The 12,527-nt window shown below is 35.8% G+C and overlaps 1 protein-coding gene and 1 long non-coding RNA gene across 3 annotated transcripts; one reads left to right on the top strand and one right to left on the bottom strand.

The window, feature by feature from the left end:
- Positions 1-1,769: 1,769 nt before the first annotated feature.
- Positions 1,770-7,031, bottom strand: LOC145548801 (uncharacterized). Of its 2 annotated transcripts, XM_081599774.1 has the most exons (4): positions 6,905-7,031; positions 6,470-6,525; positions 3,633-3,980; positions 1,770-2,944 (listed from the first exon to the last, which is right to left on the bottom strand). In XM_081599774.1, coding segments are annotated over exons 1-4 (564 nt in total). In that variant the 5' UTR covers positions 6,907-7,031; the 3' UTR covers positions 1,770-2,786. The 2 variants fall into 2 exon arrangements, 1 of the variants encoding a protein (XP_081455900.1); XR_014084799.1 differs by lacking the exons at positions 6,470-6,525; positions 6,905-7,031 and adding an exon at positions 4,264-5,404.
- Positions 7,032-9,614: 2,583 nt separating this feature from the next.
- LOC145548972 (uncharacterized) lies at positions 9,615-12,293 on the top strand. The gene is made up of 3 exons (XR_014084917.1): positions 9,615-9,817; positions 10,399-11,376; positions 11,483-12,293. It is a non-coding gene; the product is annotated as an uncharacterized LOC145548972 (long non-coding RNA).
- Positions 12,294-12,527: the final 234 nt, after the last annotated feature.

Here is a 12,527-nt window from a genome sequence, read left to right as displayed (position 1 = left end):
GATATAAATATATTTTATGTTATTATCATTTTCACTTGATAAATCAGTTTTTTAAAAATCATTTTCTAATTAATTTGATGTCAGTCGTTAAAGTTTTTTTTCCTTTCCCTAAACATTTACAGCAGTAAATTGTTACCCTGCAGGATCATCCCACCTTTTCTAAAAAGGTCGGACATTATTCTAAAATTCCTCCATTAACACATGAAAGAGCAAACAGGAATTGATTGCAGCTTTTATTTTTTAATTCCTAAAATATTTCTTGCTATATTTAATTAATGTATTGGTTGTTCACACTGTTCGGATAGTGAAGCGCTGCCTGCAAAAACCCAGAGACAGTTTGTTCCCTCAGGCTGTCTGGTGAACTCAATGTTTACATCCTGAGTATCAGTTTCTCTGCTGCATATTTGCACTACCGGAACCTGCCTTGAAAAACAAACATTGGGTCTACATGCACATATATGCACATATTGATCTTTTCATTTTTTAATTGAAATGTCGCCACAGCAAAATTGCTAGATGGTGCTCATTTTTGTTCTCTTACATAAAAGTTTAGAAAGCCAATATCTATACACAATCTGTTTAAGAATACGCTGTTTCCATGCAAATGAAACACAAGAATCAGCAACAATCAATAAAGTAAATAGGTAATTATTCGCAACCAGGGGCGTGGTATAGGGGGGGAAGTGATGACAATTCTAGGGGCCCTGACCAACAGGGGGCCTTCCACAATTTATTTTTTTATTTATTGTTCATAGAAATAAAACAAAAAAATTGAGCTTTTGATGACTAGGACGAGTTAAAGAGTATTCCCAGTGATTGAATGAGGGGACATGTGGGTTTGTCTCAATATGAAGGAGGAATATTGAAAAAAGCTGGAGTTTCTTAAAGAGACAGAAACCAATTTCAAGGTGAAATTGATAAGTCAAATTTATTTTAAGTTATGTTTGATATATGAAATTTTTTATAGCATAACTGTGCTTTAAAATGGCACTATGTGCCTGGAAATGCATAATAACATCACTTTAATGTCACTTAAACAGTCTGGTAAAGAATGATTTACCAGACCAGCAGTCTCAGTGATGATGAGAGACGGTTGTGATGATTAAAGACCTTTATCAGCATCTGTACCAGTAGGAATATCCAGGAACTGAAAAAGTAAAAGCAAAAACAAGGAGAGACAGAGAGAAAAAGAGCCAATAAAAGACTAAGTCTAACTTTTGGACTTAGTTCAGATTTACAAACAGTGACACCCAGTGGTCAAACCTAAAATGACAAGAAGCATGTTCTGGAAATTGCTCCAGGGTTCCCCATCGTTCATTTTGCTCATTATTCTGCTGTCAGACCGATCAGGTCTCCTAATTCAGCAAAGCTTCATGCATCAATCCAAAACAGAGTTGCACTCAACCATAACAATACTTCAATTTATTCTGTAATTTTGCAGCGCATTTACACCAGTTGATCATGAAATCCATTTTTTAATAAATCAGATTGCGTCATAGCAATCTGATGATTTTTGGTTCATAGCAATCTGACAATCTGAATCAGATCGTCCCAGCAATCTGAAAAAAAAGCTGTCCTTTAATGCTCTCAGTTATGCTAATAAGGTACAAGGCGCTAGTGGAGAGGAATCACTCAGGCCCACGTCCAGGTGCAGGATGTTCCAAAATGAACAAATATTAGGATAAAATACTTTTATACAAACTACTACTACTTGTAGTAGATGTTAACATATTTTAATCAAGAGAAAAGAAAGCAAATCACACCAGTAATTCCCAAAAAGTAAAGTTCTTTATTTACAAAATCCACCATAGTATTTTTCACTAGGAAACAAGCAAGACTGTTGCTTCTAACTTGTTCTATTTTAGTTGCAAAAAAGAAAATAAAAAAAGCAAACAAAAAACTTTGTTCAGCTGCATTTCTATACAGCCCATGCAAAACAGAGCTGAACTAGAGATTACAGATCATGTTTCCTGTTAACATAGTTTAACTAAAAACCAAAGACAGAACCTGGTTAGACTTTATAACCAAAAAGGTTCTGACCGGAGATTTAATCCATCTGTCATCCCCAAAACAAAACATCTTAAATCACAAAGTTCAGTTTTCAAACAGCAAATCACAGAATGACATCAAGTTTTCTACAAACATGATTTTATTCTCAGTGCAACCAGATTAATCCTAAAATAAATAATCTCCAGTAGAAAAGTAGAAATGTGTTTCTGAACAGCTTGGATTTAAAAATCTGTAAAAAAAAATAAATAATAATTTGATTGTTGTATCTGTCGAGATGTGAATGTTGTCAGTGTTTGACTTATGACAAAAACAATGATAATTTATCACACAATAGAGTACAAAACAACAAAATATGGTACAAACTGTAGACATTAAAACATTTTATAACAAAAGTCATTAAAATCCTCAAGACCAGCTTGGTGTAACTTACAACAAGGTTTAAATTAATGAATTTCTAACGACTATAAGTAACTCATGGTCTTCTCTGTAGACGTCAAACATCTTTAAACCTGCACAAATAATCCACCTTAAAAGACAAAACCATGTCAAGATAAAGTCACGAGCTTCTCAGGCTGCAATCTCTCCCTGTTTTGTCTGATTTACCTCAAACCACCAACAGTGTGACCAGTAATTTATCGACTCTGTAACAAAACCCAGTGAACTTCATCACCTCTTCCTCTTCCGCCTGCCTGGTTTCATGCCTTCTCTCTTCAAACCAGCAGAGGGCAGTAATGCAACATGAACGCAGCCGGCTGTGGCCTGGTTCTGCAGTCTCTTCACTTCAGGCATCCTGGGCTGTGATGCTTGATGAGTGAAGCGCAGGAAGCTAGAAAAGCTGAAGCCGCGGTGAAGAGACCCAGTCCGACACAAAGACCGGTTCTCCTTCGGGTCGCTGGTCCTGGTTGTTCTGACGTCACTCTGGGCTCAACTTGGGCTGGAAAAATAAAAAAATATGCCATGAGAGTAGAGCCAATCAAGTACTGATCAAATATCAATCATTTCATGTTTAAGAATTACATCATCAGACAGACCAAAATATAAGGCCAAGAGGAAATTTTGGTATTTTCAGGCCCAAATAATAATAATTTATACAAGTATCAAAATCAAGAAAAGAACATTTATCCAAATTTGTTTCTTTTAATAAAAAACTTATGAAACTTTAACAAAAACTGCAGGTGAGGGTCTGTCTGGTGAATCTTTGGTTAAAACATGTTTGTTTTTAATTCAGTGGGAAGGAAATCCAGAAATTTAACTCAAGTAAGAGCAGAAATACTAAATAATAAAGTTGCTGAAGTAAAAGTAAAAAGTACAGCATAGTAAAAATATTCCTAAAAGTAAATTTTTTTCAAAGAAGTCACTCAAATAAATGCAATTGAATAAATGTAACTAGTTACTGTCTAACTGTACCTATGAAAATGCTGCATTTAGAAGAATATTTATGTAAAATAAAGGACACTGATTCCTAAAGGAATATTTAAAAAATAAAACTTATGTTCCCTTCAATCCCCAAGGAGCATTGCTCACATAATAACAGGAAGCACACATTTCTGTGAATTATTTTCTTATGTTGAAGACAAAGGTTTGGACAATCAAAAATATATTTTAGTTGAGTAGAAACTTACGAGTGACGTTGAGCGTGAACTCTTTGACCTTCCTGCCGCGCCCTGTGGCCATTCTGCAGAGATACCTGGCCGAGTCCTCGGCCCTGACGCCGGCCAGGTGAAGTCTGACCCGGCCCGCCGCCAGCGCTTCTTCATCGCACCGAACCCGACCAGCGAACTGCTGGTGTTGAGCTTCGACGACGCTGCTGTCCAGATGGTAAAACACCTTCAGCCCAGGTAACTGAATACAGTGGATCTTAAGGGAGGAGACTGTAAGGCCAGGCCTGAGGGCAAAGCGCCACTCGATGGTGACGTCATCACGTTCCTCCGCCTGGTAAAGCAGACCGTCGCTGTGACTCGACACCGAGCCTGAAACCAAGAAAGGAAATAAAAGCAAATATACAGTACAATTAAAATAAAGCTACTCCGACAAGCTTTTCTTTCTTGTTAAGAGAATAAAATCATCAACTTCCGGCTCGTTATATTCTCTTGTGCTCCCGGATTCAATGATTCCATGCGTGGAAACAAAAGCCACGCAGAGAAGACAGCGTCACAATAATCAGCATTTATTCAAGACAGATGCATACTATTACCAGAAAAGCACTTTACATAACACCAGAAACCTCAGAGCACAAACAACATGTGAATTTACCTGAGAGAGGAAAAAAGACAAAAGATGGAAACGACAAATAAAAAGCAAAGACGTCTTTGGAGAAATTGCAAAGAGCAAAATCTGATTTGTTCTTCTTCTTCTTCTAGTTGAAATTTAATGGCGGTTGGCAAGAAACTTTAGGTAAGCATTACCGCCACCAACTGGTAAGGAGTGTGGACCACATGACAAAAAAAAAAAAAAAAAAAAAAAACTATATCCTATTAAACAACTTACACTGTTTAAGAAAATAAAATAAGGCCTCATATCCTCTACTTCCTGAATCTTTTTGTAATAAATCAACAATATCAAATTTCATTTTCATACTACTAAGGTTTCTAATTAATTTATTTCTTTGCATCAAATAATTCCTACAGCTCAAAATAGCATGTTCCACTGTCTCATCTTCCCCGCAGTCACATTTCCCTGTCTGATGTTTCCCTATCAAAAATAATGACCTATTTAGTCCAGTATGTCCGATTCTAAACCGTGAAATAATTATCTCTTCTCTCCTTATTCTTTCTGTTCTTCTCATTTGACCAATATTCTTTTGAATTTTATATAACCACCTTCCTTTCTTTTCTTCTTCCCATAACTTTTGCCACCTCTCTCTTGTTTTTTGTTTAATTATACTCTTTATTTCTGTTATATTAAAACTAACATTAATATCTATCCTCACCCGATTAGTACTCTCTTTAGCCATTCTGTCTGCCATTTCATTCCCCTTAACCCCATGATGAGCTGGAACCCAAACAAAATTTACCGTTAGCCCCATCATATTGATTCTGTAAAGTGTTTGTCGTATTTCAATTAATATATCTGGTCTACTATCTGATTTATTATTTTGCAAACTGAATAACGAAGAACTAGAATCTGAGCAAATAATTGATTTTACTGGTCTTACCTCTTCCACCCATTGAACTGCTAATAGCAAGGCAAGCATTTCTCCTGTATACACCGAGACTCCATCACTAATCCTTTTTCCTACTTTAATTTGAAACTGTGGCACAATAAATGCTATCCCTACCTTATTAGCTGTATTTTTTGATGCATCTGTGTAGATTTGTATATAGTTATAATATTCATTTAAGTGTTCTTGTATTATATATCTATTCATATTGTTAAATTTATCTTTGTTCTTTTCTAAAAATAAAAATCAACCTCAGCATCAGGAAGTATCCAAGGTGGAACCGCAGATAATGGAACTGCCTGACATGTATCTAACTGATTTAAATTAATTTCATTAACTTTAGAGTTTATTATCCATCCAAAGCTCTTTAATTGTTTCTTTTCCTTTTCCCAGCCATGTTTAAGTACTTCTAATGTTGGATGATCATTTCTTTGTCCCTGTAGATTTGACCAATAATTTAAGGATAATTGATCCCTTCTAAGTTTAAAATCTGATTTGCTACTCTGTGTAGAAAGTTTTATCTTCTTGTATTTAATTTATTCAAATAAGGCGTATCTTTGCTCATCCAACCAGGACCTGTCTCTCTGACCCTTTTTAAAGTTAGAAACCCCCTGCAATTTGTTCACAAGATCAAACACCAGTTGTCACCATTATCTAAATGAGGTGGAAGCAGGTACTCTCCTGATCTCCTGCTGCTTCATGGCTTTCACAGATCAGTGTGAAAAGCTGGAACTTTCTGCTGATTGCTACTGAGGGCAGATCAAAGATCTTGGCAAACAATCTGCCTTAACTACAGGTAACATAAAGGTCAACGGGCCAGAATAAGTTATAAATTTTAAAACTATAATTAGGCTAGTTCAATCAAGTCATGTTAAATTTTAAAACTAGCATATTTTAAATGTATTTTCTTAACATTCTCTACACAATGCAAAATACAAAAAACTTCTATGATCTACAAATGGCCTAATAAAAATATGGGACACAGTTTGCACACGTGCCTTAAGTTTTTATTTAGTTTTTTTTTTACAATCTGATCTGCTGAACCAGGCATGTTGTGACTCAACATTCAGCATTTTTACCTACAGCTTAGTCATTCCTGTCTGACAGTAAGGAAGTTGTTTACAACCTGCCAGCACAAACCTAAGTAAACAAGTTTTTAATGCATATTAATACCCTCTGCCTTCCCTGCAGCTCTATAATTCCTTCACTTATTTCCAAATAAAACAAGTTTTGTTGGTGCAGCCTGAAGTTTTGTAGATTTTTTCTTCTGCTAGCTTTCATTTTAACATGTTGACTCACCACAGATGGTTGAGGTCATGGCAGTGAGCAGCAGGATCCTGCAGATCATCTTCTTCCTTTGGAAAACAGAAGATCTTTGATGCAAATGAAGCTAAGTTCAAGTGCAAAAATCTACTAGGAGCTAAAGAGATTTAAATCCCTGATTATCTGTGAGAAAAACATTGTAAAAACAGTTACACCTGCTGGCATTCAGGCATCTGACTGCTGCACAGTAAAACCTGAATAACCTGCTGCACTGATTGTTTATTCAAAGCTCCACGATTCACTAGTCAAATTATTTATGTGTCTATTCTTCTGCCAGCTGTTTAACCCAAAATATACTTAACAATAAGAGTTTAATCTGGTAAAATAAAGACTACATAAAAGTAAATAATCCACAGCTCCTGTTTTCTGCAATTCCATCTGTCTCAGTTCTGTTATATCATCAATACTCACATAATAACCAGACTGCTGGCTCTCCTGAATCAATATCTCCCAGAATGCTTCACTCTGCTTGTGAAGTTTAAAACTCTCAGTTTTACAGCTTGTGTTACTCTGAGCTGCTGCAGCTGCAAATACTCTTTACTCACAGATGCATTCCTTTTCACGGCTACAAACGGGGAGTTTTTTAAGTGTTACGTCAAAGAACCGCTCCCTCTGACGTTTCTGTTTACCCTACAGTGGTAGTAAACACAGCTGGTATCGCAGGCAACAGAAATAATAATAAAAAAATCATTACATGTGTCTAAAAATGTTTAGAAGAACAGCCTAAAGAAATGAGGCCTAAATATTGAAATTCTACAGGATCAATAATGTAAATATATAAAATGATTATGTAGGTAAGCGTTCAATCACCCCTGAAAATGACTTTTGAAACAGTGTTTCCATAGGAACAGTGAGTGAAGTAAATAAACTGGGACATCAGGAAGTACACGTGCAGGTTCAACTCAGTTACAGGAAGAAACAGTGAAGACATGACAGGTTTTTACAGCAAAGCAACAACTTTCACTTTGAGAAAAGGTCACAGTTATGTTAACAAAGGAGTCATCACAAATATTATGAGTGAATAAATGCAGGTTTTATCTTGATCTGTGATATAGAGCTGCATGTCTCAAACTAAATTTCCTAATTTATGAGAAAAAAAATCCAGTTTAGCTCATTGTTACCGGAACAGTGATTTTATTTGTTCACATGACTCGAGTGCAAAGCAAAAACAAGAAAAATGTGGAAAAATAGTGGTGATTCTGTGAAACATTTAAAATACTTTGAGAGACATCGAGCGGCTGCAGACAGAAAAAAAAACATTTTCAGAAGAGTCGTGATCCAAATCAACACAGAAACGATTCATTTCACACAAAATTAGCCTCGATCCCACATGAAATATAAAAACTAACAAGAAGAGGAAATAAGACCTAAGTCTGAAACAATAACAAATCAAAAACCAACAACTAATAAATGGTGTGGATTCCCCTCCACAAACAAACAGATATTGAGAATTTGAAAGTGCATCATATGTGGAAAAAAAGCAAGAGATTCATGAAAATTAAATTCAAAACTCTGACATAATAAGTTAAGACTTTAGCTTCGGCTAACATGAACAGATGAGGCAAAAAGGTTCATAAAGGCTTTTTATCTTAAGAATGCATTATTCTACTTTTAAATAAATGTAAAAAGAGTCTCCATTTGGTTCAGAAAATTAAATTTTTGTCAACAGTAGGTGTGACATCACAGTAAATCAGCTTCCCGTTTCCTCCAGGCTGCAGCGGTTTGTCACAGCGCCGCAGTAAACGAGTCACGGCGACTTGAAGATGATGATTCACTTTCTGTTGGTGTGTCAGTCTAAATGCTTAATCATGCTCATCTAAACTTCATAACAAGCTTGTGCTCTCATGTCCGTCAGGGATCAGTGTTTTGGTTGGGTCGCCATGACAACAGCCCTAAACATTGGAGGGGGAATTATCAGGTGTAGCAGATTGTTTTATGGGGCGGATCAGCAGGAATGTGGATAGTTGATGCCCTTTGCTGGAAACATAGAGGAAAACAATCACTGATGTACCTCAACGCAATTCAGCAATATGCTCAACTTTTTGGGTCTTTTAATATTTATTTATGTTATTTAATAGCTTGTTTAATTTCTTTTGTCGCTCCACGTTTTGATAACCAGCCTTCTCTGGTCCAGATCATGTCTGTTCTCTCCCTCTAATTCACCATGTTGATTAAATTATTTTATCATTATCGTAACAGCAAAAGCTACATGGGTCTGCATTTTATTGTCATATTACAGAGATGAAACAAAATAATAATGAAAAAAAAAGAAAAACGAGCTCTTCAAAGCAAAGCAAGCATGGAATCAACAAACATAAAAATGAACAGAAGGTTTGTTTGCTAAGAGCTGAATCTAAGTGCAAAATTAAGTTAAAAAAATAAAACAGGGAAAATTTGGAAATGATGGAAAACTTAATCAGCAGAAAGCAGAAAGGCTGTTTTGTACTCAGCAGTAAAGTGTTAAAAGATGTTGTGCTTGCGCAGTGGGAACTTCTCTGAACCAACCTGTTTACCTGCTGCATAAAAACACAGCTGAAAAAAAACCCTCTTAATATTCCTTACAACGACGTAAAGAATATGACCTTCACTGTGGATGAACTGCACATCCCCATCATATTCTGTTACTTCTGCTTCTCTCTCACCTGAGACCCCAAAACTATTTCTTCCTTCCTGAAAAGCAACATAGTCGTCATAGTTCTGAGCCGACTGGCAGTAAAAGACAGTTTTCAGTATAATTTAGCCTCTATTAGAGCTTTACACCTTCTTCTTAAGCTGCACGAGTCTCTGATCCCCTGAGAAACTTGATGGGATTCACAGAGATCATTTATTCAAATGTTGGAACTGATATTCTGAACATATTATCAAATAAATCATGCAGAAAAAACCCATAAAATTAAATATTAAATTGAAGCAAGACAGAATACTTTGTAACTTTGAACTAGCGGATCAAAACACTTGATTTACATGGCAGATTATTTGTTTACCGAAATGATTTTTGGGTTTTGAAGCATCTAAATGCATTGGACAGATCAGATCAGTAACATCAGTTCAGCTAATTGTTTTCTTTTTTTTGAGGAACATAAAAGTGAAACTGTGTCTGAACGAGAAATCAGCCCGATCACAAGACCAAACACATGATATCTTATATATACAGCCTCATCTTAGACGCTGATGCAAACACTTTTAACAATCAGTAGTTTTGTTACAGGATCAAAGAGAGAGAAAATTGTGTCCTGTCAGGTTTTCTGTTTTTCTTTATATACAGTATTTTTATCCCTGAACTGATGGCTTGGACAAAAGAACAAGTTTTCTGTCTCTGGAAATGTAAGTATCTGTTAAGATATTCTGTCAAAGTGCTTGATATCCAGCGTATCCATCTACTTGTTTTAGAAAATGTTCTACTTCGGTTCAATGCTGAACCACATTATGGTGCCATAGAGACTCAAGTATCGAACATATTTGTGCACCAAATTTTAATCCATAGATATTTACTGTTATCAGTGAAAACCCTTAGATAGTTTGTGATTAATATGAGAACCTACACAGCCAGGCATTGATAACTTATATACTTACTGGCTTGATTAGTAGAAAGTTCAGGCTTAAAGAATCGCTCACTTTATCACAAAAGCTCTGAATTCAGTTTGAATATGAAATGACCAATTAGAGCTTTCTCTGCAAATAAAGGGATTTAATGGCTTCCATATTTTCTTTACCTTGATCAATGGATTATATCTTAAAGAAACTAAATTGTGCATGATCAAAAACATTTTTCCATTAAAGTATTGATGAAAAAACGGCTGTTTTACTAACTAAACTGTATTGAATATTTAGTAGTGTCATTGGAAAAGGCTTTGAATTATCCGAGTGTTGAAAATAACTTCACTGATTGTTTTTTATGTTCATAGGGAGAAGGGTTATGGCTTTCATCGTGCTCTCTTCACATCTCTCTTCACATCTCTGTGGTCAGTTTTAACTTTATTTAATCAATAATATAAAATAAATGTTTTAAACTGTATCGGGTATCTGTGAGGATTTGATTTTCTCTGTTAATTAGTTCTGTGTTGTCGTGTTTTCCCCTTTGTTGCCCCCAGTTTGTTTCCCCTGATCACCTTCCCTGTTTATTTAACCTCACCGGTGTCCAAAACTCCCTGTCAGATCCTTGTCTAGGGTTAATAACCGTTGTTATTTGTTGAGTAGCTACTAGTGTCTGTGTTTCCATGTCTCATTGTTCACCTGTGCTGCCTGTTTCACCCTCAAATCATGACAGCATCTCTATGTGATTATGGCCGTCACTGGAAAATCAGCCACAGAGAACAGAACTACGTTTTAGACACAGTTTTTATCTCCTCACTTTCTTTCTTTGTCTCTTCAGCACCAGACAGAGGAGTTCAGACTACATGAGTAGAATATTAAGAGGTTATAAAATCAAAGTTAATTGTAACAACAAAGGTTTGATATAATTGCTTGTCCTGTGTTTCTGACTGTCTAACTTTTACTTCCACCATTAGCTGACATTGATGTAAAGTCAGCACAGAAGTCATATTGGGCTGAGAAGAACGCCAACATCACACTGGACTTCACCTTCACCCCCAAACTAGAGTGCTCTAACAACTTGTGGCTTGTTTCTTGTGATTGGCTCAAAGATGATATAACAAACTATCATAAACGTTTATACGAGTATGTTGAACATAATGGTGATAAAGTCTCAGAGTCTCAGGATGACGAGTTTTCAGAACGACTTCTGTTTGACAAAGACGTCCTCAGAAAAGGACGAATCAGACTCCATGTGTCCAGACTGAGGACTGAAGACTCTGGAAGTCTTGTGTGTAAACTGAGGATTGGCCATTGCTTTGGATCAGACACATTTAACCTCAATGTGACCGGTAAGTGAGCTTTGAACAGCCAGTAAATTTATACTTCGAAGTGAGAACAGTTTTCTGTTTGAATTTTGGACAATAAAAGTTTCTTTCCTCCTGTCCTTCACCACAGACTCTCATCCATCTGAACTCCCAGCAACTGTCAGCGCTGCATCAGAGGATTGGGGAAGGACAGGATTATACTTTGGGGCAGCAGCAGCAGCAGCAGCAGTAGTGACTATTCTGTTTATTTATTACTTTATTTATAGAAGGAAAACTAAATCTGAAAGACGACCTCTACGTACTAGACAAGCTGCGTCTTCTTGTTTTATGCTATCTTAAGTTCCTTCTAATGTTTTTGTGGGCTTAAAATGTATTAATTAAATGCATTAATTTGGCAACTATGTTCAATTTATAATCATGTTTAATGTGGTCGGAAATAATGTAGCTTCTCACTACTGAATTAGAAACTCAAGTGACTTCCTGGTTTGTGGTTAAAGCAGCTGAACTGAAGGACAGAATAACAATGAAGTCATTTAAAAGAATGAAAGTAAAACTGCCAAAAACCAGTCAGGACATTTTTCTTTACTTTAGATTTTTTTTAAATCAGAGAAATATATATTTAAAGTGAAGAAACAATGTACTTAAATGTTTTCAGTGATTCATAAAGTTTAAGGCTGTTTCTATTTAGAAGTTTTTGCTCCTTTGTGTATTTTCATTAAAATAAACTTATAAGATGTGAATAAACTGTACAACGGGAAACTTTTATAATATAATGGTATGTGAAGGTTTTATTAAAAGTTAATATTGACAAATAATCTTTTACATCCAATCAATCAGCATTAATACTGATTCATCTGAGGTTGGTGTCACAAGATTCACTGTAAAAAACAACAAAACACAAAAACAAACTGGAAAATCCCCATGATTTATAACTATTTTCTGTTCCCGCAGAATTTGCTTTGTAATGACAACGCATCACATTTTCACTGCGTGATGGAACAAGAACCACCGATTTAACTGAAAACGAAACAATGTGCACATTTTGGGAATTAATACTGAAATGTTGAAAGGCCACTCTGTGTCAGGTTTACAGATTGGTGTGTTTTCCTCAGTCTCATATAAAGTCCTCTCACAACTGGCCTCATCAGAGTTGAGGTTTTCAGTCAGGGAAACAA

Source organism: Poecilia reticulata, chromosome 18 (assembly GCF_904066995.2).
Source record: "Poecilia reticulata chromosome 18, P_reticulata-male-v2, whole genome shotgun sequence".
NCBI lineage: Eukaryota > Metazoa > Chordata > Actinopteri > Cyprinodontiformes > Poeciliidae > Poecilia > Poecilia reticulata.
Note: the sequence above shows the minus strand (reverse complement) of the source record. Positions and strands in the feature narration are given on the sequence as shown.